This window comes from Misgurnus anguillicaudatus, chromosome 24, assembly GCF_027580225.2.
Source record: "Misgurnus anguillicaudatus chromosome 24, ASM2758022v2, whole genome shotgun sequence".
In the NCBI taxonomy this organism is placed as follows: Eukaryota; Metazoa; Chordata; class Actinopteri; order Cypriniformes; family Cobitidae; genus Misgurnus; species Misgurnus anguillicaudatus.
Window position 1 is genome coordinate 15,710,799 of NC_073360.2, and position 27,689 is coordinate 15,738,487.

The 27,689-nt window shown below is 37.6% G+C and overlaps 2 protein-coding genes across 2 annotated transcripts; both read right to left on the minus strand.

Annotated features, from left to right (window-relative positions):
• Nucleotides 1–19,951: 19,951 nt before the first annotated feature.
• dynll2a (dynein, light chain, LC8-type 2a) lies at nt 19,952–22,430 on the minus strand. The gene is made up of 3 exons (XM_055196157.2): nt 22,164–22,430; nt 21,158–21,294; nt 19,952–21,058 (listed from the first exon to the last, which is right to left on the minus strand). Exons 2-3 carry the CDS (start codon nt 21,287–21,289, stop codon nt 20,921–20,923), a joined length of 270 nt encoding a protein of 89 aa, XP_055052132.1. The 5' UTR covers nt 21,290–21,294; nt 22,164–22,430; the 3' UTR covers nt 19,952–20,920.
• Nucleotides 22,431–23,639: 1,209 nt separating this feature from the next.
• Nucleotides 23,640–26,183, minus strand: srsf1a (serine and arginine rich splicing factor 1a). The gene is made up of 5 exons (XM_055196141.2): nt 26,024–26,183; nt 25,681–25,909; nt 24,864–25,090; nt 24,615–24,787; nt 23,640–24,249 (listed from the first exon to the last, which is right to left on the minus strand). Exons 2-5 carry the CDS (start codon nt 25,872–25,874, stop codon nt 24,055–24,057), a joined length of 789 nt encoding a protein of 262 aa, XP_055052116.2. The 5' UTR covers nt 25,875–25,909; nt 26,024–26,183; the 3' UTR covers nt 23,640–24,054.
• Nucleotides 26,184–27,689: the final 1,506 nt, after the last annotated feature.

Consider the following 27,689-nt stretch of genomic DNA (forward strand, 5'->3'; position numbering starts at 1 on the left):
AGGAGAGGATACTCTCAAGATAAATGAATAAAAAAAGCTAAGGGAGGGTTCTGCAGCGGAACCTTCTCTCTGCTCGGGGTCAGGGTGTCCTCAGAGTCTTTAGCTCCTCATCAGGGCTCCATGACCCCATACATACACCTCCCCTTCCTTTTTTGTCTGTAAAGTACTGTTGTGCTGCAAATCTGAATCATTACATCAGTGTATGAGCACAATTCACAAGGCCTTACTTACTCAAACCAGCATGTAATGTAGTGCATTTAAAAAAGCACAGTCTAAACACAACCCCCGAAAAAAAAAGGTACAAAACTTGTCACTGGGGCAGTGCCTTTTCTCCAAAAGTACACTTTTGTACATAAAAGATACATATTGGTACCTCTAAGGTACACGCTGGTACCTTAGAGCAGTGGTTTCCAAACTTTTTCAGCGTGCGGCCCCCCTTGTGTACAGTGCATTTTTTCGCGGCCCCCGAAAGAAAATTTATGATAAAAACTGTTTTAAAATGTAATATTTTAATTAAACAAAACATATAAAATTATACATAGTAGTGCTGTTGGTTAGTTGGCTTATTATTTTTAGGTTTAATTACACAGAAGTCATGATAAATGAATGTATTTTATAAAATGTCATAAAACTGGGGCCCCCCTGGCACCATCTCACGGCCCCCAGTTTGAAAACCACTGCACATATTGGTACCTCAAAAAAGGCACATATTAGTACCTACAACATTGTACCTTATTTACCTAAATTTTACTAAAATGTATGAATGAGGTCTCATTTCGCTAACCATCTAATGCATAATGCACATGAAACTGTAAATTTTTGGAAAGTGCCACGGCTTTGCTTTTAGTTACTTTAGTCAAACTACATAAAACAATAAAAAACAATATTAAATAAAATTAACCGTTTTACATTCCTGTGGGCAGTCAAGTACACTGCCAGAAAAAAAATTATTTTCTTTTTGTTGCTAATGTGAAAATCTGATGGGAGATGCCATCAATCTCTTTTTATTTTAATCGCATCAATTATTATTCATCTCTGAACGTATTAATATTATTATATTTATTAAAGTTACTAATAAATTAATTTATTGGATTTAATTTATTTAAAGCAACACTAAAGACTTTTTGCTCTTTGCTCCCCCTACAGGTTAGAAGCGTAATTGTTCATTACCACTGTCGTAAATACTGCAGCATAGCTGGCTCTGATTGGATTGTAGGTATGCCGTAAAGCAAGTTTTTGTAGTTTTCACTCGAACTACAGGATCGCTACCCGACGGTTGGAAACTTCTTTAGTGCGGTTTTGGCCGATAAAGGGGTGCAAAGCGAATGTGAAAGTGCCATTCACCCTGTTTTGAGTGGTTGAACCACTAAAACTTTTTTGGAAACGTTATTTTAAGGTAAAAAAAAACTCTTTGGTGTTGCTTTAACCAGCAGAATCATAGTGGCAAAAACACTCCACCCATACGTTTTATGCATAAATATGCTACGTACCGCCATTGTATTTAATAGCCTGTATCTCTAACAGTGTTGGGAGTAACGCATTACAAAATATAATATATTACAGTAATATATTAGTTTTTGCTGTAACGCAGTAATATAACGCATTACTAATAAAATTTTGGTAATATTTTACTCGTTACAGTCTTAGTAACGAGCGCGTTACAACAATGCATTTCAAAATTAGACTGTGTTATTTTAATTTTTTTATTTTTGACCAATGCGCGCGACCAGCATCCACACATGAAAAAGCTGCGTGTAATAGTTATGGCTGGGTCCCAAACCGCATACTTCTATACTATATAGTGGGCGAAAAGCACTACTTCTCGTACTCTTTGCCTACTATATAGTATGGAAGTAGGCGGTGTGGGACGCAGCGTATGTCTGTTTCCACGTGCTGTATGCAGCATGTTAATTTTTACTTTACCTTTGTATTTGAAATGCGATTTGGATGCGGTGCGCGTCAAATATAGACATGTGGAAGTCCGCGGCCGTAAGCATTGACTAAAGTGGTCGCAATCAGGTCCGGTAGCGCCGCACACGCATAATTTTGCGAAAAAGAGCACTAAGTAAAAGCAACAGAAAGTTTCTATCGGTCTCCTGTGCTGCTTGAACCTCAGAAGTAAAGAGACTTTTACAAATCTTGCCAGTAAAATCCATATCAACACCAGCCATGACAAGGTAAGCTTTCCTATGATTACAGTGCTAGGCTATTCCTATGCTATCTACAGTTTTATTACAAACAGCAACCTAAACTACAACATAACATTAGTGAAGACTTAAACATGGTTATCTAAATAGTACATTTAAACATCACTGTTTAAAGTTTTTACCAGCCTTTGTATGGGAGCCTATATTCATTGTTTGGCAAAAAGCAGTGTTCCTCTGTTTGTCTGTGTTTTATTAAGCAATTATATGTTAGCCTACATGTTATCCTTATATTGTACTGAAATGAGCTGTGTTCCTTGAGGCCTGATCCTCCAATAGCACTTTTTGATAAGTTGTGTCAATCCAGTGCATGCCAGGTTTGTGCTGTGAATCTGAATTAAGAGTGATCACTTAAGAATAGAAATGAAAAGAGGTTGCGTGTCTTGCCATGTTATTAGGCTATAGGTTGCATTATAGTGGGCTCTATTGTGTTTGGTATGTGTACCATAATTTACCAGACTTTTACCAGATCATTTGTCTATGTTTTTGATTCTGACAGTGATTGTTACTGTATTTTGCCATAAATCTTCACTTTGCCTATTCAAAGCTCGAGGGCCAACACATACTTCTAGATTTATAAGCAGCAACAAACTACATTTTAACATTTTATAATGCCTAGTCGTACTTCTGTTCTTTTGATGAAAGTAACTCAAAAGTAATGCAAAAGTAGTGTAACTCATTACAGTTCAGAGACAGTTATATTGTAATGTAACTAATTACTTTCAAATGACAGTAATTTGTAATATATAATGTATTACACTTTGGAAGTAACTTGCCCAACACTGATCTCTAAATACAAAAAAAATTGATGAATCTGCATTAAGAAAACAAAATTGACCATTAAAAGGCTGTTTGTGGTTTGTCGTAGCCTGACCCGTTTTTTACTAACATCCCATAAATCTACTAATTTAATGAGAAATAATCCAATACAAACGGACTGATGCACAAAGTGATTTGATTCACATGTAGTGTTAATATACAATCTTATTTTTTAAATGTCTTAAGTCTTAAAGGAATAGTCTACCCTTTTGCCATATTAAACTATGTTATTACCTCAACCTCTTTTTTCAATGCGTTCACTGTACAGGGCGTCGTGAATGTGTTAGCATTTAGCCTAGCCCCATTCATTCCTATGGTACCAAACAGGGAAGCCACCAAACACTTCCGTGTTTTCCCTATTTAAAGACTGTTACATGAGGAGTTATACCAGTAAATATGGTGCCACAAAATAAAACAATGAATGGGTCTAGGCTAAATGCTAACACATTCACAACGCGCTGTACAGTGCACGCATTGAAAAAAGATAGGTATGTATTAATTCGTCTAGGTTGAGGTAATAACATAGTTTAATATGGCAAAAGGGTAGACTATTCCTTTAAAACTTTCATCAAGCTTATCACATTCAGTCTTTCTGCTCCAGCTCTATATCTGACAGAAACCATGAACTCCCCGGACCGACGTTGCCTCCCCTGATCCAGAAGATGCTACTATTCCATAAAAATTTATTTAAATATGAAATTGCCTGATCAAGTGTCAGTATAACATATATTTATATATTCTCATAACATAACATAATTAGACACTTTGCACTTTAAAAAATGTAAAATAAAAGATTTAGTTTGTCCTCAGCAGTTCTGAGTGGTGTGAATGTGAGGCTGCAGCACAGACCAGAACTGAACAATTTATCAGACAGCTGGCGCTCAGGTTAATAGCTGCCGCATATTCAAACAGAATGACTCAGACAAAACAAATGACCCAAAAACACACATGCAGGCACACTGAGGCATGAAAGAAAGGGAAAGAGACGCCAAGCAAATCCCATTTTGTCCTCCAGCCTAGAGGTGTACATCAGTGATAGTGAAAGGTCACACAAGACAAATGTGTTTGGTGTGGATGACATGTGGTTGGAGGTGAAAACCAATTACTTTATTTTTGACTAGCTTTACTAACGTTCCTTATTTTGGAATGATGTAGTCTACATCAGTGTTGTATGGCATAAAAGCTAAAATAATAACCCTCAGTCTATACTTCTATGTTTAGGCTGCCAACACCCTGCCACTCCCAAGGCCCATATACCTGCTAAAGGGCAAAATACTGTGTGTTAGTTAGTTATTAGTGTTTCTGTCTGGTGCGTTTGGTGGTTATTTGCATGTTCAGGAGTTTCAGTGGTCTTTGTGCACACTAGTCTGTTGTTTGGCATCAGTCAGATAAAGTTTCACTCACTGGTGCCACCAAGAGGTAGCTTAAAAAAAGAAACAATTTTAGATTAGAAACATAAAAAAGTGTTTTCAATGAAAAATAAAGAAAAAGTACATTTCTGAATTTTGGCATAATGCATAGGTGATGTTGGTAGTTAGGGTGTTGCGGTTTCTAGGGTGTCCTTAGTACTATAAATGATAACATGCTTCTCAAGTCAGTGTTAAAAACTATATCAAATTAACATACATTTTTATGTTACTCCTATCAACCTATCACAAGTAATATTTTACAGTGCACAATTTAAATACTTTAAACACTTTAAATTTGCCAGCAAATAGTTGGAAAATATGGACAAAGTTCAGGTGTTTAAGTAAAAAATTTAATTTAAACAGCTTAATAATTTAGGTGTTAAGTAATTATTTAATTTTATGTAAATTTAAGTCACTTTTTACAATGCAGAAAAGGTCTATAGCTGACCCATCCATAAGTTGAAACAACACAGCAAGTTACTGTAAAAACAGCAGTTGGGTTTGTCCATGAGTTTAAACAACCCATGTGCAAATGATATAAAATGGGAGCAATGAAGGTGGATAACTACTGATCTTCAAACTCTGACTTCAAGTCCTTGGCATCGGCTTTCAGGGTCCGGGTTTCTTCCTCTGACCTGACCTGTGCTCCACACCATTAGAAACATACTGGAGGTCTGAAGTCAGAGGTGCATGATTTTGATCCTCCGCTCACTGTTTTACCTCCCACCACCCGCCCAACATACACACACAATTAAACATTCAAAGGCAATTACCTGCTTGGTTTCCTCTGTGATTAAGACTATAGGTTTAGAGCAGCCTAATGAATGCACCAGCATGCAGGAAAGCCATCGGCGGACATGAGAAGTAGAAGGTTCTTACCAAAACCCTGCAAAGCAAACATAGCTTTTTTAGAAATACACCTGAAGCACAATACAATTTTTTATCACCAGAGAAATCTTAAAATGTCTATTTTTTTCAAGTAGAAGAAGATGGTTCTAATCTTTTAGATTACCCAATGTTGAGTTTTTGTTGTTAAGCAAACCATTGGTTATAATAACCCAGCAGTTGGGTGAAAACTACCCAGCATTGGGTCAGTTTTTATCCAGCTGTGTGTTCTATATTTACCCAGCAAGGATTAAAAATACCCCAGCCATTGTTAGAGTGTAATTGTTGTATATTAATCAAAGCAACATGGAAAAGATTAAATACTTGTTGTGTAAACATCACAAACAAATTTATGATCATTCAGATGCTTTCACAATCTCTAAATACAAAGGGCACTAAACCATCAAATGTATGTCTTCTTTATAGTCTGACTATAACATTACAGACCACATGCTTTATGACAATATAAAAAAATATATTTGTGGGCTGTGCACAAAAAAAGTGTTTTACACAAAAGCTGATTGCAACTTTTATCTTCACCACTTCAGATATTTTTAAGAAGATCAAACTGCAGCTTGTACTTCTGCAGTCTGACCCATCTCCTGGGACACGATGAAGATGTAAGATTCTAGATTCAAGTTTTAAGATTTTTATTTGTCACATACATAGTTATATGCATATACACTGTAAAAAGTGAAAGTTAGATTAATTTAAAAGAAAAGCTTCAATTGGTAAACCCTAAAAAAGTATATTTGTACCAATTGAACCCTTTAAAAAAAGTAAGTATCTAACTCTCATGTTTTACAGTTCACAACTTGTAAATCTAATGTAAATGTAAATCTGGTATGCTAGTACAACAAAAAAATAGAAACTATAAATACAACTGGAGCGACACTACACTTTTTTTAAAATAGAGTTAAACAATTGACTTTTATGGGTTTTGGAATCCATTCAGCTGATATCTGGGTCTGGCGGTATCATTTTTATCATAGCTTAGCATAACCCATTGAATCTAATTAGACCATTAGCATCGCGCTCAAAAATAACCAAAGAGTTTCGATATTTTTCCTATTTAAAGCTACCGTTCTTTCTGTGTTTTCGAAGCTTTGATTGTGTTTACAGTGCGCAATATAACACTGTAAAATGTGGTATTTTTCACACAATTTACTTATCTGTATAGTGCTGTTTTCACTGTCCTCAAAACGAGCTGATGTCTTCCTTGTTCTGTGAAGTCCCTCCTTCAGAAATGCGTATCGAGTTCTGATTGTGTAGTTTGTTTAGTGTGTTGTGAATATTCAATAGCAACTTAGCTTAGCAGAGCCGTTTGAGTCAAAGTTGGTGACTGACGTATTCCTGTGGGCGGAGTTTAGTCAACGAACTGTTTTACTGACGTCATTAAAGCAGGAAGTAGAGGGCTGTAGTCCAAACCGACCGTTCGCTGTAGGCTTTTATAGAGGAATTCTATTAAAGAAAATATATCGCCTGGCAGTGAACTTTGAGCTTTATCATTTTACAGGTATTATTTATGCTATTATAGCAACATTACACACTAACTAGGGTTTAAAAAATGGGATCAGGAAGAACGTGACCTTTAAAACTTGACTCTTCTAGAGTTACATCGTGTACTAAGACCAACAGAAAATTAAATGTTGAAAGTTACCAAGGGGACTATTTTCGGGCGCTGCGTAATATCATTACACCTGCTGCACCCATGTTACGGCAGCAAAGTTCTTGATTATTACGCCAGAATTAGAGTATTATTATTAAGAGTATGTCCTTAGCTATATCAGCCTAGAAAATTGCAACTCTTAAATTTCCGGTCTTAGTCTACAATGTACCTACAGAAAAGTCAAGTTTTAAATAAGAAAAATGTCGAAACTCTTTGGTTATTTTTGAGTGCGATTCATAAATGGTCTAATTATTCAGATTCAATTAAATTTGCTAAGCTATGCTAAAAGTGGCTACCGCCAGACCTGGAGATCGGCTGAATGGATTTCAAAACAGTAAACTTCAATTGTTTAAGGGGAACTGGAAAATAAGCCTATTTTCAAAAAAGTGAATTTACTTTGGCATCTACAGTGTTTGTTGCAGTTAGATTTTTTAACATTTGCTTCATTTATGTAGATTTTTAGATCTTTTCAATAAATCTACAATTCAGCAATGTCAAAAGGCCCTAATGGGGCTTTTTATGTATTACTTATAAACTGTAAAGGTAAGACAAAATGCCACAGAATCAGGAACCTAACGTGTCAAGATTTTTTGTGTCAGCAAATTCTGTTATCCTTCAACAGTAGCAGGTTATCTAGATCCTCTTTATTTAATTTTTTTGCCAACAGTTAATGAATAACAGATGAGGTGAGGAATCAGCACATTTACCTTCAGTTTAGACACTAATCAATGTTGGTGTGGCTCATGTAAGAGAGCTCTAAATAGAGGTATTGTTTTACACACTTCGATATAACTCGTCCTCAGTAGCAGGCTCATCTAATACAGGTGTACAGTTTCAGTGTGAATCTGTACATGAGGAATGTTGAGGTAGTGATTCAGTTATGAACAGAATGGCCTGAATGAGTCCAGTCATTAAATTACATCATTTGCATTTGGCAGATGCTTTTATCCAAACCGACTTACAGTGCATTCAAGCTATACATTTGATCAATATGTCTGGGAATTGGACCCATGACCTTTGCAGTGCAAATTCAATGCTATACCAAATGAACACCCTATCGGCTATTTTATATTTTAAGAACATAACCAGTTGCATTAAAGCTATTAAATTACTGCAAGGTGGCCTAGCTGCATTTCAAAAGTGCTTGGCATAAATGCCCCCAAAACCATCCAGAGATCACAATCTTTTGCAAATATCTGGCAAAATGCCACCTAATGTTAAACCCAAAGTTATTCATTATTTCATGAGTAAAGAGAAAAACTTCACACTCAATCAACCATGGCGTCTGTCCTGACGTCCCGAGACACCTTTGCCATCATCACACATGGATTAATTTAAGTCTCAAGATGTAATGAATCGAGTAAAACCAAAAGTGCTTTAAAACTACTGATTACTGTTTGTGCGATGCTAAACTGATGATGAATCGATTCGATCGTATCAAAGGAGTATTTGGCCAGGCCTTGTTTTGTTTGATGTGGTCACTATGGTGCCGATCGCCTGATGTTGTAGGGGACGAGGACAACAACCACTAACAACCTGACTCCCCCCCATGTTGGACTTTTGTCCCTGCTTGCATCTCCACGCTCCTCTGCTCCTCCGATAATGAATTCATGTGCACATCTCCATTCCTCAGCCAGCACATTAACCCCGACCATCGGAGCCATCCTCATGGAAAAACGGTCCCTCTCCAACCATGGAGAGTCGCATCGGATTGACCTTTCCAACTCGGCCCCGCCTCCCTCTCAACCGAGTCTCGGCCCATCTGCATTTCAACACAGTGCCAGTGCATGTTCAACCTCTTGCCCTTAAATCACTCACTCAACTCTTGCCAGGCATGACACACTGTCAACAATTCATAGGGGGTCCATCCAAACTCTTAAAAACTGCCCTCCTGGGTGCTCATCACTCCCTAGACTTGCATGCCATTTTTACATTGACTACATCCAGAAATGAAGCTCTGGAAATGCTTGGCCAACTAAACCCCCCCATCACCAGCTATTACTAGATTGCTTCCTCAACCTCCTGCTGAGAGTAGTCCATTGACCCTTGTGGAGAAACATATAGATCTCAGCAATGTGATAATAGACTTTTACAGCACCTTTAATGTCCCATATGCTGAGTTTTTCTTCAACAGGAATACAGGATATCCCACTCTTATGCTGTGCTCATTTTTATTATAGTAAGGGATTGCAACAAACAATTCATTAATGTGAAATAGACGTGACCCTGTCTGTAAATATCCAGCTAGTTATTTTCTGTGATTGTTTTCTGCATAAATTCTGCATAAAATTCTGTAAAAATATAATCTTGATATCTTTTATATTGACTGAGTAAGGTTGTGTCAAAGATTGAAATCAATGAGTGAAATCAAACTTTAATGACATAACCACATTAAATTATGCATTATAAAAAATGATATGATCAGTAAGTCATAATGCCAGCAAAGACTGTAAAAAAATCAACACGTGTTTGTAAGCCAGCAATTGTTTTACAGTGTGAGACTTTAGCCTGGTTTTCAAACTCAGGGTCACATACACTCACCTAAAGGATTATTAGGAACACCATACTAATACTGTATTTGACCCCCTTTCATCTTCAGAACTGCCTTAATTCTACATGCCATTGATTCAACAAGGTGCTGAAAGCATTCTTTAGAAATGTTGGCCCATATTGATAGGATAGCATCTTGCAGTTGATGGAGATTTGTGGGATGCACATCCAGGGCACGAAGCTCCCGTTGCACCACTTCCCAAAGATGCTCTATTGGGTTGAGATCTGGTCACTGTGGGGACCATTTTAGTACAGTGAACTCATTGTCATGTTTTAAGAAACCAATTTGAAATGAGTCGAGCTTTGTGACATGGTGCATTATCCTGCTGGAAGTAGCCATCAGAGGATGAGTACATGGTGGTAATAAAGGGATGGACATGGTCGGAAACAATGCACAGGTAGGTTGTGGCATTTAAACGATGCCCATTTAGCACTAAGGGGCCTAAAGTGTGCCAAGAAAACATCCCCCACATTAATGAGAAATTGAACAGGTGGTCCTAATATTCCTTTAGGTGAGTGTATGTACATGAATATTGTGTGTGAATATTATGATTTTGCAGACAACAGTCTGAACTAGCAAAAAAGTAAAACTTAAAACATAATCTTCGGTTCATTACTTATCCTACATGTTTGTGCTAAAAACATTAATGAAACCTCACTACATGGTTTGTTAAGGATATGCGTTATTACTTTAATGACGTGACTTTAGCCTGATGGAACAGAAAACATCAGAAAAGCATTGATGATGAGGTCGAGTCCTACAAGGGTACAAAAGGAAGTAACGGTGAGTTTAAGATAGCAGTTAAAAAAAACGTAAGAAAAAATTCTAATTTTAGCAAAAGTTTTCAGCAAAACCAGCTATTTTTCATATCTTTGTACTACTAGGTGGCGCTGTGACAAAACTATTCATGTATTTTCAGGTCATGACAGTGATGACATATTCCAAGTTTCACGTCGATACACCAAAGTTTAGTAAAGATACAGCCCAGTATCCACTGTGGCGTGCTTTGCAGCTGTAACTCCAAATCATTTTTTGTTATTTTGTATTTAAAATGAAGGCTATGTTCACCAAACTGCACCAATGTAACATATGAACTATGATAGCAAATGCGACAAAGACACTACAAGTCAATTTGGAAGTCAACCACACCAAAAGAACTGCAGTTTAGAGACAGCAAGTAAAGCAGTCCCACTATCCTTTTTGGTAGCTCTCTATTTATTATCCTAAATTAGAGGCACCTGTTTGAGGTCGTTAGCTGCATAAAGACACCTGTCCACCCCATACAATCAGTAAGAATCCAACAACTAACATGGCCTAAGAGCTGTCCAAAGACACTAGAGACAAAATTGTACACCTCCACAAGGCTGAAAAGGGCTACAGGGAAATTGCCAAGCAGCTTGGTGAAAAAGGTCCACTGTTGGAGCAATCATTACAAAATGGAAGAAGCTAAACATGACTGTCAATCTCCCTTGGACTGGGGTCCATGCAAGATCTCACCTCGTGGGGTCTCAATGATCCTAAGAAAGGTTTCCAAGGTTACTCTTGGTAATACACTAAGAAGTCATGGTTTGAAATCATGCATGGCACAGAAGGTTCCCCTGCTTAAACCAGCACATGTCCAGGCCTGTCTTAAGTTTGCCAATGACCATTTGGATGATCCAGAGGTGTCATGGGAGAAAGTTATGGGGTCAGATAAGATCAAAATATAACTTTTTGGTCATAATTGCATTAAACGTGTTTGGAGGAAGAAGAATGATGAGTAGCCTACCATCCCAAGAACACCATCCCTACTGTGAAGCATGGGGGTGGAAGCACCATGCTTTGGGGGTGTTTTTCTGCACATGGGACAGGGCGACTGCACTGTATTACAGTACATTCACACGGGGCATAAGTGTTAACGATTAACGGAAGGCTTGTCTGAAGCGTGGCCAACAGCCAATCACAGTGGCCGTTACACATCTGGTCTTCCATAAACGTAATTGGCTGGCTCTGCCTAGGTTATTTGCATAAGGAGATCTGATTGGCTGACGCACGCGTTGCTGCTTGAAAAGTTGAGAAACTTCTGCCGCGTGCAACGGCACTGACGCTTACGTCCTGTGTGAATGCACCGTTAAGAAGAGGATGACCAGGGCCATGTATTGCGAGATTTTGGGGAACATCCTCCTTCCCTCAGTTAGAGCATTGAAGATGGGTCGAGGCTGGGTCTTCCAAAATGACAATGACCCAAAGCACACAGCCAGGATAACCAAGGAGTGGCTCTGTAAGAAGCATATCAAGGTTCTGGCGTGGCCTAGCCAGTCTACAGACCTAAACCTAATAGAGAATCTTTGGTGGGAGCTCAAACTCCATGTTTCTCAGCGACAGGCCAGAAACCTGACTGATCTAGACAAGATCTGTGTGGAGGAGTGGGCCAAAATCCCTCCTGCAGTGTGTGCAAACCTGGTGAAAAACTACAGGAAACGTTTGACCTTTGTAATTGCAAACAAAGGCTACTGTACCAAATATTAACATTGACTTTCTCAGGTGTTCAAATACTTATTTGCAGCTGTATCATACAAATAAATAGTCAAAGAATCATACATTGTGATTGCTGGATTATGTCTCTCACAGTGGACATGCACCCACGATGACAATCCCAGACCCCTCCATGACTTCCAAGTGGGAGAACCTGCAAAGTAGCAGGGTGTTCAAATACTTATTTTCCTCACTGTAAATGAACATTAAAAAGTCTTTATTTTAACTTTGAACAAAAAAAACATTAATCTATAAATAAATAACAAATCTAAAATCTACAGTAAGTTACTGACAAACAGCTGCATAACTACAGTTCTGAAAATCACTCACAACAACCTAGCGTCATGGTGCAAAGTTTTTTGGTGCCATCTTTTTAAAGTCCTAACAGCCAAACAGACTCAAAATTCCTTTTAGGACAAGAGGTTACCTTTATTATTTTCTGATATTCACCAGAATAACACAGATTAAATCTTAACGAATTCTGCTGTAATGCCACTGGTTTAATGCAAACACCAGTGAATGACTTGGCAATGTCTCAGACAGGGAGAAAATGCAACCCTGCGGCAAATCGGAGTTAAACTCAAAATTCTCAGCAACACTCATAAAGCATTGCACCGCTTTACAACCCGATTGCTCAACATCACATGCCTTGCAAGATGGGATATTACCTGAGATAAGGCAAGAGGGATCAAGCTTGGCTCCGATCTGACCTCTCAGCTATTCCTAACACACACACAAACACAGAAAGCAGGAAACTCTGGGACATGGGCATAGTCATTTTCATAAGAGGTTTTCAGACCTCCCGAGGCTTTCAGAACGACATTAAAAGTTAGGCACCAATGCACGCAAGCTATGCAATGCATTTCACCCAAGTACATACAAAAACAAGTTCCTCTTTCTGAAACAACGATCCCAGGAATTTGGTGAATCTCGATACCAAGATTTTCACCAAAATCAAAGAGTTGCAGCGCGGTCACTTTTAGATTCTATAAATCATGTCTCGGTGATAAGCTAATTGCCTTACCCTTGACAGCAGCTCACAGAGACGGCAATAAAAGGGCAGGATTACAAGATGTAGAACAATAAAGTCATGGACGAAAGAGAGAAGATGTGGAAAGAGCAGGAATTGAAAGGGAAACAAATTTGGGAATACAACACAATAATAATGTTTTTTTTCTTTTGTTCTGCCTATAAATACTTCACGACTGGGATATTACCACAGTCTATTAAACAGATGAATCGATACAGTGACTGATGTTATGAAAGGAAGTTATGGTATTACAAGTATGTAGATGATTCGGTTTATATACCTTCCTCAACTGTTCATGGTGTGCAGAGTAAAGGTTGAACAGGGAACAACCTTCTATCAAGAGTCTTGCGGCCTCATAAAAGACTGTGTGGATCACCTTTAGCATAGTGGCCGTAGTCAGGGTTTGAAAATTACCGAGGTCCAGGGTGGGGTGTTAAGAGTTAACAAATGCTCTCGCAGGTGAAAAAAGTGCACTTAAATAAAATACACTTTTTAAGTACACTTAGTAAATGTATTATTTTCATACACTCATTTTGTGGCTTATATATCACATTTGTTTTTGGTACTTCTTAAAATTAAGTTAAGAACATCTAAGTGTTATTTTGAGACATAATTTATTTCAATAATAATCTAGTTACTGTATTCTTTTTAAGGTAAACTGAAGTACTGCTCAAGAAGAACTTTACTTTTAATAAGTATATTTGTAGCATAACTTTACATAACTTACAAATGTACTTGCTAGTATTTAAGTGGTTTAAGTACATGAAGCATACTTTATTTTTACATGGGATCTAAAATATTCTGTCTTAACCTTTTTACACTTTGGGTACACTCTCTGTTTTGGGGGATGGACTGGGACTGCTGGATTATTTATTACTTTTTCATGCAACAATGTTTATTTTTGTAATCATTTTAATAAGCAATATTATATTAAAAAAACGTTACAAGATTTTAAACAAGAACATATTTAGTGCTCTTATTGTTTTCAGCATGACTTTGTTAAAGGTTAACTTCTAAATTAAATGAAATAACAGAATTCTTAATGTTTATGTTTTGTTGAGATTAGCTTTACCATTTTACGCTACGTGTTTTAACATATTTGGCATATTTTATTTAAACCCAATTCTTCTACATCTTTGTACCAAAGTTATTTTCTGTTTTTCGATAGTGTTGTTGATACTGTTGATACTCTTACATACACAATTATGATGATTACTGCTTTTATCTTAACGAATGTAGTATCAGGTTCGTCCAAACTTTGTATTTCAGAAATAAATCAGAGAAATCGCTAATACTAACCTACACCTAACAATCACTTTATAGATAATGTCAAAGTGTCACATAAATTGCTAAAACACTACGTCTAAAGAGGATTTTTAACAATGGGATCTGGCAACACTGCAAATTCTGGACCCGCGCCATCGCAGCTTAAGCCAATCTTCGTCATTTTACACTAAACTATACAGTAAACTGCCCAAACTTAATTATATTTGCGGATTCGTAATTCAGAAAACTTCAAATTTTATTTTTTTAATATGAAAAAATTACAGAGGTCCGGACCTCGGTGACCTCAGTGGCTACGGCCAGGTATCACTGTTGGCCAACACATTCTTTAAACTTCTTCAAAAAAGATTTGTCTATTTAATATTTTTTTTGAACCTGTGGATGTTCATTTTTGCCCATGTTAATAAAAGAGGAAGGAGGAGGATTGAATGTCGATAGAGTAGTGTGCCATTGCTAATATGTGAACTTTTGGAGCATTTAAGTTTAATATAAAGATTATATTTTCACAGAATGCTCTTTAGGATGATTTTATGTAGAAAACAGTAAATCACTAAAAAAATTACTTCCGCTGGGCTTTTACAGACTGGGTCACATAATGTTGGGTCATGTACAATAAAATCATTGTCATTTTGCTAAAAAAAAAAAAAAAACTTTTCATTTTGCATTATAATAAATTGCTTCTCTGTTTTAATGAATCAGGTTAATGGCATTTATAGGCATGGTGTGTTGTCGTTCAGCGTGACTGCCTCAGACATTTCCTGCATTGCTTTGTTGGGTCCCATGGCTGCCACTCAATTTAGAGCAAAGCTATTAGAACAAACTGCTCTTGGGGGCACAAAGGTAGATTGGGCATGACGTTAAAAAGCTAATCGTCTAAATGTCCCCTGTGCAAGGACAAACTTAAGAACAAGGACAATCCAAAATTAAGAATCTAAAGAAGTTAAAGCATGTTTCATCAAATATGATGCAATTTTTCAACTAAGAAAGGGAAAAACTGCAAAAATGACTTAATAATCATTTTTACTATATGACTTTATGAGTTCGGTCATCTTTACATTCCCTTGTGCCCTGACAAAGTAGGATCAGTTACTATTATTAAATAGAACAAGGACAATTATTAACTTTTCAGGGGAAATCCTGTCGGTTTTATACTTCTTGACATCATCTCGAAAAGTATGTGATCATAATACCAAATGAAAATATTTTGGAATAAACTATGTGATCTTGATAAGAAACATGGGAGTGACATCTTCACCTCATATGTGAACCTGGACCACGTAAGTTATGTGTTGAATTGGTATTTGTACCAATAGCCAACAATACACTGGATGGGTCAAATTTATAATTTTTTATGTCAAAAATTATTAGGATATTAAGTAAAGATTACGTTCTATGAAAAATATTTACTACTACGTGTTTACTACTATGTGTTTCTAAAGATTTCACTAGGACAACTTTAGAAACTGATTTTTAGCACCCTCGTATTCCACATTTTAAATAGTTGTGTATCTCAACCAAATATTGTCCAACACTGTAAAAATTTGCTGTAATTATGCAGCTGGTTGCCAATAACTTACTGTAGAAGATAAAGACTAAAATGTTTCATGTTCATTTAACTTTAAACAAACTGTTGCCAGTAAATAACATAAATGTAAAATCTACAGTAAGTTGCTGGCAGCTAGTTGCCAGTAATACCCAGTAATACTGTAATTTCTACAGACATTTATACAGTGTATTATAACAAACTCATTTTACAAAATTGACCCTTATGACTGGTTTCCAGGGTCACATTTGTGGTTCATATAAGATGGGACATTTTAGCTGTAAGTCATAACATTAACAGTTATACTGGAAAAACGAACACTTACAATATGAGAATGAACATAAAAACCATCTGTATTATGCTATTATTGGTATTTCCTTGGTAAACTATGTTTTTGTAGCCTTTTAAAATATGCCAATCATGGACAAAATACTAAATAAGCAGACCTATCCTTCCGAAGAACCTTACCCTTCTGGAAATAAACTTGCAAAACTGCCACCACCATAAAAGCTGGATGAGAACAAAAACAAAGAGCCACGCACCAGCACATCTTATCACACATAATGGGCTGTAAAAGAAAAGACGCTTGAAGCGTGATTGGTGTCTGAACCGGCATGATTACGTTGTGCAGGTTAATGGTGTCGTGAACAGAGGACAGCAAACCTGCTCAGACAAGAGTCATAACAAGTGCACAAATGCCATTATCTGATTTTGTGCAAGGTTTTGATATAATTACAGACATACAGAACTCTGTGCTTGGGGTTTTGAAAGGATAGAGTGAGAGATGTGAATAAACCGCTGTCAGAGGTTTTCTTTTATTTCAATACATTTTGAAGCACAATATCATACTTTTTATACCACTAAATTTCACATTAAAATCTGTTAATACTTCATTACATAAAAATATCTAGTAATTAATCCAAGTCAAGGTTATTGACAACATAATGTGTCTAATAATACTAACACAAAAACACAAAATTCAGATCTTTCATGTCTTTATCGATTACACTCATTCAACATTTAAAACAGAAGTGGAAAAAGTAAGTGAACACTTAGATTTAATAAATGGTTGACCCCCTTGGCAGCAATAACTTCAACCAGGCACTTCCTGTAGCTGTGAATCAGACCTGCACATCGTTGAGGAGGAACTTTAGCACATTCTTCCTGGCAGAACTGCTTTAGCTCTGTCATATTCTTTGGATGTCTCATGTGTATGACCCTCTTTAAGTCAATCGCATCTCTATTGGGTTGAGGTCTGGGCTCCAACTTGGCCATTCCAAAAGGCAGATTTTGTTTTTCTGAAGCCATTCTGTTGTGGACTTGCTCCGGTGTTTTGGGTCCTGTTGCATCACCCACCTTCTACACAGTTTCAGCTGACGTACAGTCTTTATCACATTATCCTGAAGAACTGTCTGATAAGACTTGCTAATTCATCTTCCCCTCAATGATTGCAAGCTATCCAGGCCCTGATGCAGAAAATCAGGCCCAAATCATAATGTTTCATCCACCATACTTTACAGTTGGGATGATGTTTTTATGATATGCCGTGCCCTTTCTACGCCAGATGTAGCGCTGTGTGTTTTTTCCAAATAGTTCAATCTTAGTTTAATCAGTCCACAAAACATTTTGCCAATAACGCTGTGGAGTGTCAATGTGCTCTTTTGCAAACTTCAGGCGTGCAGCAATGCTCCTTCAGTAAGCAGTGGCTTCCTTTGTGGTGTCCTGCTGTGGATACCCTACTTCTTCAGTGTTTTATGTATTGTAGACTCATGTACAGAGATGTTAGCAAGTTTCAATGATGGCTTCAAATCTTTGGCTGTCATTCAGGGTTGTTTCTTTACATCATTGATGAGTCTTTGTTGTGCTCTTGGTGTTATTTTGACACGGGGCGCCAACTTCTTGGTGGAGTAGCAACAGTCCCGAAGCGTCTCCATTTGTAGACTGTTTGGCCTAACTGCAGACTGGTAAATTTCTAAAGTCTTTGAAGTAACTTTGTAACCCTTTCCAGCTTTATGTAAAGCAACAATTCTTGATTGTAGCTCATCTGAAAGCTGTTTTTGGCGAGGCATGGCTCACATAAGCGTGTTCTTGTGTAGAGCAAACTCCAAAAGTATGAGGACTTTTTATAAGTCAAAGTAGCTGTAGTCCACACCTCCAAAGGTATTATCTTAATAAGGTGTGTTAAAACCTGACTCCAATTAGATTTTTGAGGTCATTTTCTCAGGGGTTCACATACACTGTAAAAAATAATGTGTTCATTTTTACACATTGTGTGTGTCATGCCATTTAACGTGTTATTTCATGTTAAAATAAATGAAAAGGACAACACAAGTTGTGTTAAAAACAGTGATGGGAGTAACGCGTTACAAAGTAATTCCGTAACTGTAATTCCACTACTTTTAACGATAATGAGCATGTAACAAAGTATTTTTTTAAATCAAGTAACACAGTTACAATGAGTGAAATTTAAATGAGCTGGTTACTTGCGTTACTCTATTTTGTGATAAATGAACACTTCAGACAAGACATTTCTGATCTAATGTTGCAGGGCCATGGTGGGCGGCACAATGAATAATAACACAGAAGGTGTGATAGTTTAGGGTCAACACATTAAATGTTGAAAAAAAATACTTTTTTTACATGGTCGTTACCGCTAAAAGTAGTGGAATTACAGTAATGGAATTACTTTGTAACGCGTTACTCCCATCACTGTTTTTAACACACCTTGTGTTGTCCCTTTCATTCATTTTAACATGAAATAATGCGTTAAACGGCATGACACACACAATGTGTAAAAAATGTACACATAATTTTTTACAGTGTACCACTGTTTTTTTATTTTGCTTGTTTTCAGTAAAGACATGAAAGATCTGATTTTTTTGTATTATTATTTTTAGACACATTATGTTTGTCAATACCCTTGACTTAGATGAAGATCAGATCACATTTTAAGACAAATTTATTCTGAAAACTATGAAATTTCAAAAGGTTCACATGCTTTTCTTGCCACTGTATTTAACTATTAAAGGATAAAAAATGTTTTTTATGAAATGTAGTCGAGTTTGCCAAAGAAAATGACTCTGATAAAATACAGATACTTACTTCAGGATGCTGTTATGCTTTGTAGATTTTTATTTTACCAAAGCATTGCTTCTAGAAACATGAGGTTTGTACGTTGCTTCCAAGTAATTAGACTTTAATGTATACATTTCTGATTGTTTTTTCTGCTACAGTTTTGGGACATCTACTTAACTCAGTCTAGGCAAAGTTTAAAGAGAAGTCTTGAAGACTTCAAATGCGCAAAGCTCTGTTCGTTGCATTGACGTAATTTCCACTAAAACAGGAAGTTAGGGCGGGGCAAATAGTGACCCCTAAGTTACCACTTTTAAAATCGCCAACAGCATTTAGTCTACATCACATTCTGAAATGTCACTTTAGCTAAAATGCAGAATGACATCATAAAAAAGGACTGATCCACTTGTTAAGTCGTGATGTAAAAATCGCATTTAGATCCGTAATTAGAGGTTTTATGATCACGCGTGACGTCACGTCAAACTAAACGAGCTTACTGGCGAAAGTGAGACTGTAAGTTTTTAAGGCTTACCTTCTAAATGGGAATTTTGTGAATGTTTTCTTCCACAGTATTTTATAGATATCCTTCAGACGAACTACATTAATGCCCCAAAAACACTATTCAAAATAAAGCTAAACATTGTACACTTTGATTTTATGGGGACTAAGCAATAGAAAAAAATATATTTGTCATTAACAGTGAACCGCCTTTAAACGGTTAAACTTTAAATTATTTTATTTAAACTCGGTAGTTTCACACAAAAGCAGTGAGGTAAACATTTGACCCCTGCCTCTTGCCGTTAGACATGATGGTTTCCATAGCAGCGGCGGTCATGTTGGTCCACCGAGATGTTTTATGATGAGAGAGATCCCTCTTGTGGTTAAGAGATGAAGCGGCAGGCCTTGCACTGTGTAATGGCTGCCAATCGTCATATCAGTGAATAATGAAATAAATCCAGCACAAAAAAACATTTTGATGACACGTTTTATTAACATGAAAGCGCCACGTGACGCTCCATGGTGTGCAAATGTAGTCACAGTCCTACGAACAAAGAAAGCGTCAAATGTGCAAACTATAGTTATATGTTTGTGCGGACATCCACTGACCAGAACGAAAATAAGACATGCAACTAAATTACTCGTCCAAAGTTAAATAGCAGAACAGATTGAAGACAAAGATGCCAGACTAGCACATGTGTTGTGCGTTCAGACTATTACATTCAGAAAACTGCTCTGCAGACATTTACATGAAGACAGCATATCTGTTACAATTTGGTCGAGTTAATGAGTTAGTCACAAGAGTCTTCTCTTTACAACTGTCTATCTCTAGTACATACATATATCGATTCCATTGAATATTTAGGTAGACGTTGTCTAAAACTAAGAATATCAATATTTATATGGGGTCTCTGAAATGCAATAACTCTCCTGTATCAAAAATCAACAAACAAAAAAATAATCCGAGGTAATCAGAATATTTTTATATTAACAGAGATCAAACTATACAAGACTAGCCACCATACAGCCGTGTGTGTGCTTCTGCTCTTTGCAGTGCGTAGGATTTATGTAAAACAGCACTAAGTTACTAAAAATATATATAGATCAATTCAAAGCAGACATATGTGCTGATCAATAGACATTTTCTAACTTTTATTATACCTTTTTCTTTATTTTAAACTCACCAACATATGTGCTAGGAAATACCTGCAAGGCCCATTAACAAAAACTTTGCCAATTAACAAAGGGACTTCTAATGAAAAAGCAATTTAACTGCAATATGTACACAAGTAGTATGGGGTATGATCCATGCAGTTGTGCACACACCAGCATAGTCATGGTATGGTCTCATTAAATATTCGTAGTGTGTTGGTAGATACAACATCAGCCACCAGTGCATCACAGTCTTCAGAAAGAAATACATTCTACGGCTTGGTCTCCATTCAGCCAGACTTGAACAGGAGAATGGCCACCTGGCCCAAGTAGAAGTAGATGAAGTGTTTCGTCTCGTGGGTCACATAGCTGCCGAAGTTCCTCCCCACAATGCAATGCCACGTAGGATTGTATTTCTTATCGAACTCCTGTAACACGAGAAGGAGATGTGGTTTAGGCATCAAAATGCTTACTTGACAAAATGTTTTGCATCTAAAATAACAAGATTGGATCTCAATGCAACTCACCTTTTTGATATATGCGGCAATGTCCTTCTCGATGTTGTATTTCTCCATGGCCTGCGTGGCACAATCGACTGCATCTTGCTGCATGTCTTCAGACATGTCAGCGTTCTTGATCACAGCCTTCCTGTCAGTCATGGTGCCTGAAATTTTGGAAGAAAAATCAATTAAGTTGAAGACCTAAGACAAACACGTTTCTTCTGGATCGCTCCCTTGTTGTGTTGAAACAGTGGGCCCTTTCATGTGTTTGGCCCTGCTTTCACAATGCAAGGTAAATTCCTGACAGAATGCCAATCTTCTAAGAGGATACCATTTGTTAAGGTAATTAACGAAACAGGATACCTCCATGAGAACCTAACCATGGTTATATCAGCGTAACACTTTAATTTTCAGTACAATTAGTATGTTGACTAGTAAACAAAGGCCATTCACCCCTATTAATTCTGGGCCTAAAAGTGTTATTAATCAAAAATGACTAAATTATGGTAATACCTCCTTTTTAACCTTACTTAAAATGCACCCTCCATTAGGAATAATGAGCCAAACAAGTTTCAATGGATACATGAGGGAAACACCAGACAGAGGAATGCTAATAGACCATGCACTGCTAATTTTAGCGCTTCAACTCCTCAAACCATGTTAATCTTCATATATTACGTCTAATCATGCAATATTTTATTATTATTATACATTTTCAATGTATTTATAAAGTCATTGGCGGATCAGCATGGAGAATGCAACGTCACTCCATTCATAGCGTGCGAGTTTGATGCTCCAGCAGATCAATGCAACTCTTGAAATCCAGGTGCGAGAGGATTTCAATGGCGTTTCATTGTAGCAACGTGACAAACACAAATAATTGATTTACAATCCCACCCATGCAATGTTATTATTACATTAAGTCGAGCTGTTTCCCTAAAAAAACGTTATTTAAGTACGTACAGCATCAAGCTCGAAATCCATGCTACAAACATTTGTAGATTGGTCAAAAACGACCAACTGCTCAACTCACCTCTCAACTATATCGAGAAACAAAAATGTGCAATTCGTACGAGCTGTCGTCGGTCCAGATGTCCCTTTGACGCTATGAGAGGAGCATAAAGATGAAGTTAAACGCCGACTGGTGCCCGCTAAAATCCCTGGCTCTTCACAATGCCGTCCTACACAGCGCTCACCATTGGCTGCAGACCAGCCGCTCCCAGCGCCGCTCTCCCAGCATCTTATTTCAACCCACAATGCATCTTTAAAAGGAGACCAGAGGGAAATGAGCCTGTTTTGCTTGTAGGCAGCAGGATTGTGTAGGCCTTTTGCCAGGATGTGCGAAATTCGCCCAAATTAGCAATGAAAACACTTCAGATTGAGTAAACACTTATTGCAAGGTTTTGATGTATTATTCCGCCCATGGATAGCACGTAACGTATTACTACAACGAGAGGTTGGAGTGAAGTGTCAGACCCATACATTTGAGTGATCAGTTTATTATATTCATTTTGTATAAACAATCAAAGGGTTTATTGTGTTTTTATGCTCTATCGTTAAAGTAGCTAAATCCATTATTTGGACTGGGAGCAGTTTATGGTTGCCAAGCAACGTATCTATTTATCGCATCGCCCAGCGATTATTGTTTTTATATCATTATATTTAATATATTGAACAAAGCATTAAGAAATTCACACAAAATATGTACCAACAAAACCTTTATTGAAGCAAAAACCTGTTCACTAAAAGAAACAAAATATGTCATGTTAAAGCATCTTGCGTCCTTAACAGGACAGTGACAATTTAAAAAAAGAATTCCCCCCACCCATCCCAAACGTACTTCCTGCCGTTTACCATACTGTTCCTGTCGATTCCAATCCAATAGACTCCTCCAGCATCTGCTCCTCCAATGTGTTAAAAATGTGAGACGGGCCGAAATGTTTACATTTTCCAATGAGGAAAGTGAAAATAAAGGGGGCAGGGAGGTACTTTTGAACTGTGATCCTAAAAATCCTATGATCCTGGGGTCATCTGATCCTGTTCCATGTTTCCAGCATTCCCTATCCTATCTTCATTACGTATTGATCCCAGTGATCCGGATTCCACTGAGCCACTCCACCAATCCAAACAAAATTGCAGCTAAATCAAAACAAAGGAGGTAAAGAGTTAGAATCAGATCCACTCAAACCTGCCTTCTTTGATGCATGCATACCATTATAGCGTAAACAAAATCCCAGAGATCCAAATACGTAACCCTATGAAACCTAACACTACACCTAACTAAAATTTTTAAAGCTGGTTCTGAAAGTTACGAGCTATATTCTGACTTCAAACTATGTAAATTAAACCTAAATGCACCACATAAATGCTACGTGACAATTACAATATCAAAAACAAATTGGAGAGCTTACCAAGTGGAGGCCAGTTGGCAAAGAAATGTTTCTATTTGCTAGTAAACCATTTAAAAGGATTTCAGACTTTTTCAAATTTACCGTTTTATGCAACAAAGTATGGATTCAAAAATCCTTTATTACAAAGCATAAGTTTTGTATCATGTCTAAAGGAAGACCGCAATAAAATACAGTTCGTGTGGAACCCACTACCCCATGAAACATGACATTTACAAAAATATTGGGAGCCATTACATAACCCTTCTTGGTGGTCTATGAGAGACTTCCACTTTGAATTTAAAAATAAACAAAAAGGTGGGATGAGACGAAAATCAAACTGATTTAAAAAAGCATTTAAAACAAAACAGACCAAGAGATGACCAGAAAAAGACAGGAAGACATTAACCGGACAATTATCTCATGAAAAACGCAAGAACCTAAAAACACAGAGTATTGTGATGTGTAAAGACTGTTAAAACAAATGGATCAACAGCTCCATCGAAGGGTTCACCAAAGAGGTGAGACCGGTGCATTTTAGGACCGGGAGCGAGAACGGCTATGACGAGGAGAGTACTGCGGGGATCCTCTGCTGCGCCGCGGAGAGTAGCTGCGGCTGCGGTTGTTGCTGCGACTGCGACTCCTGCTCCGACTGCGGCTTCTTGACCTCGATCTTCCATAGCTGGGACTGCGGGGACCATCCACCTTCACACGGATGTATGCAGTTTCTCCCTAGCATAGAAAATAACTATTGAGCATGTAAACCAAAACAGGATTATGTTGTCGTCATACTTACCAGATTCTCAGTTCCCTCAACGCAATACTACTCTTCCCTTAACATCTAATGCCCTGTGTTCGGCAATGCCAAACAACACGTTTGACCAAACAAGTTACATCATACTGCACCGTATAGTCTTCAAGTTTCAAACACTAAACTACACTTATGTTGGTAGTGTTTGCTTTAGCATGGACTACTTGGTCCCCCTGAAAAATGTGCATCTACCATCCTACCATAACAAAAGACACGCTTACCTTAATGAATTATCCAATGCTAAGTCAAGCAAATCCAAAAGTCTTTATTAAAATCTCAAACCTACCTCATGTGACCGGAATTTTGTGTTATCCAGTTTGCGAACAGCGTAGGTCATGTCTTCTTTGCGAACAAACTCCACCACACCAGTTCCATCGCGGAAAACGTCAGCATAACATACATCACCTGCTTCACGCATGTGATCCTTCAAATCCTGCCAGCTACCACTCGGTGGAAGACCTAAGTGAAGCAAAAATAAAGTTTGCATCCATTTGCATCTTTAAACTCAACTGGATTCAACAGGGCAACAGCTTACCTGAAACAATCACTCTATACTCGGACCGTCTGGATGGGGGTCCATATCTACCCCTTGGAGCCCCACCCCCACCGCCGCCGCCACCTCCTCCACCACCGCCGCCGCCACCACCTCCTCCTCCAAAACCACCTCTTCCCATGCCCCGTCCACTCCTGGGGAACTCCACTCGAAGCCGATAACCATCATAGTCATAGCCGTCTCGAGCGTATACGGCATCCTCTGCGTCCCTGGAGGAGCAGAGTAGAGCATTTAATGAGTTTAGATGCAAACAGGGTACTAATCTAGCATCACTAATCTGATTAACTGCCTAAACGTGATGCTTGTCTCAGTATACATGGAAGTGGAGTTTGCAAAGCACGTACTAGCTAAAAACACTACAGCTCATTTGAATCACGCTCCAAAGTCACTCGTCGTCTTTCTTGCAAAGCTAATTTCCATATCCTGACTTTAGGCACTTAAAATATAAATAGCAAAATTAAAATGTAGGTTTACTTGAAAATATTAATTCAAACTGTTAGTGCAAAATATACAGTTTCCATTGAAAAAATGTCTGCAAAACATCTACAATCCTCTTGAATCGTGCTGTTTGAAAACACAGCGAGCACGCTAAGCTAATTAGCATGCTAGCTAACACAAACATGCAAACGAAAATACTTTCACTCTGAAAACTAGATAGCTTGCGATCATTATTAAAACTGCATGTAGGAAAAATGCGCGCTTATTTTTTTACCATATGGATAACGTTACTTTACCAACTGAAACCATGTAAACAAACAAACATGTTAGCGTATTTTGGCTAAAGGCACAATTCACCCACCTGGGGTCTTCAAACTCGACAAAGGCGAATGGAGGTCCGCCTCGCCTGTTTTTCAGGTCGATATCTCGAATTGCTCCGTACTTATAAAACACATCTTCGACATCTTTTGTGCGTATATCAGGAGGCAAATTCCCCACGTAGATGCGGCAGTCATTACTCCCAGCAGGGCCGCGGATTACACTACCACCAGACATGTCTGTATAGGTAAAGCTTTAACCTTCCTGCTGATCTGATAAGAGAAATAAAGTTACACCATGCAATAATACAACACATGTACATTATTAGTTTGAAACAAATTGCATAAACTAATAAGTTAACAAAAAAAGAACACAAATATGCTTACTATTGTTCGCAGCGCTGCACGCGGACGCAGAAAGCGTGTTCCTTTGGAGCCGCGCGAGTCCCTTCCTCTTCAGCGGGCGGGCTTTACCCGCTGCGGATTAATCTGGGGGAAATTCACTGATCGGCGGGTAATGGAGTAGGTACATCCGCGACATGAAATAGTTCACAGCAACATCAAAACCGATTAATAATGTAAATTTAAGTGTATGATTACTAGTATAGATTGGCATTATTAAACCAAATTATTTCAAGCTGTTTATTATTTACAGTGGTGTTATTTAAATCCAGTCTTTGAGATACTGATCTACTTATTGTTTGCACCTGCTGCTGTAACAGAGGATATAAAATCAGCTTTTCGTACTTTTACGTAATATTTAACTGTTTACAAGAAAGTCTTGCGGTTGAAATACTGAAAATGGGAAAAAAGAAATAATTTAGGTTTAGTTAAGTTTTTAATAATAATGTTATGTGAATTAAGCCATATGCATTATTAATAGGAATTGCTGGTATTAAAAAGTATGTCTGTGAGAAATATTGTAAGTCAGTAGTACTGAAATGTTATTATGCACAATTCCATGCAAATGTCAACCTTATTATAAAAAGTAAAGTTTTTACCCAAAGTTTTTAAACTGAGTAGGCTACTGATATTTCAGATGTGAATATTTGTTGGTTTATATCCCTTACAAAAATTAACCATGGTTTTACTACAGTTAAAACAAAAAAAAAACATGGTTAATGTAGTAAAACCATGGTGACCACAAAATTACCATGGTTTTGACAAAAATCGTAGTTAAACCATGGTTAGTGTAGTAAAACCATAATTAATTTGATAGTAATCAATACACCAAAAAACCATGGTTACACTTTTACCACAACAAAACCATGGTTCATTTTTGTAAGGGATACCCATGCAAAGTTTCTGTTAAAGTCTATAAAGCAGTTTTTAAAGAGCACATATTGTCGGATTCATGTTTTTTCATTTACTTTGGTGTGCAAGTGTGTATGCTAATGATATGCAAAAGGTACAAACCCCAAAGTCAACGATGAGGCAAGTTATCGTCTCCAACGTAAATATATTTTCTTGGACTACAACAAATACATGGATTGAAGCAATAATTTACTTCCTGGGATTGGTGTAGACAAGACAGACATTATCATAATTCCTCCCACTTCGGACCCAAAGCCTGTAAGTTAACTCCTGCTAGCATTGCATTGTGACCGAATCTTTCAAACATGGTAAGCAGCGTCATGTGAGAGTGAAATTTGGAGCTACAAAAATGTACGGTATGTGGAAAATAATGGGCTCTATCTTACCCCCGGCGCAATGCAGCGCAATGCGCGACGCAAGTGTCTTTCGCTAGTTTCCACCCTAATTTTCACGTTTAGCGCTGCGTTGTTTAAATAGCAAATGCATTTGCGCCCCCTTTTGCGCCCATGGCCGTTTTGGTCTGAAAACGAGGTTCAGGCGCATTGTTGGCGCGTTGCTATTTTGAGGCAACTAAAATAGACTTCGCCATTGACCAACAAAAACCTGGTCTAAAGTCTAAAGTCAATGGCGCAATATGTTTTTTTTTTGTTATCTAAAGAGCGCATTAGTAATATGCGCCTATAAACGGGAGGACAATGCGGGTTTGCTTATCACATAGTACATGAATGCGCAGCAGCAC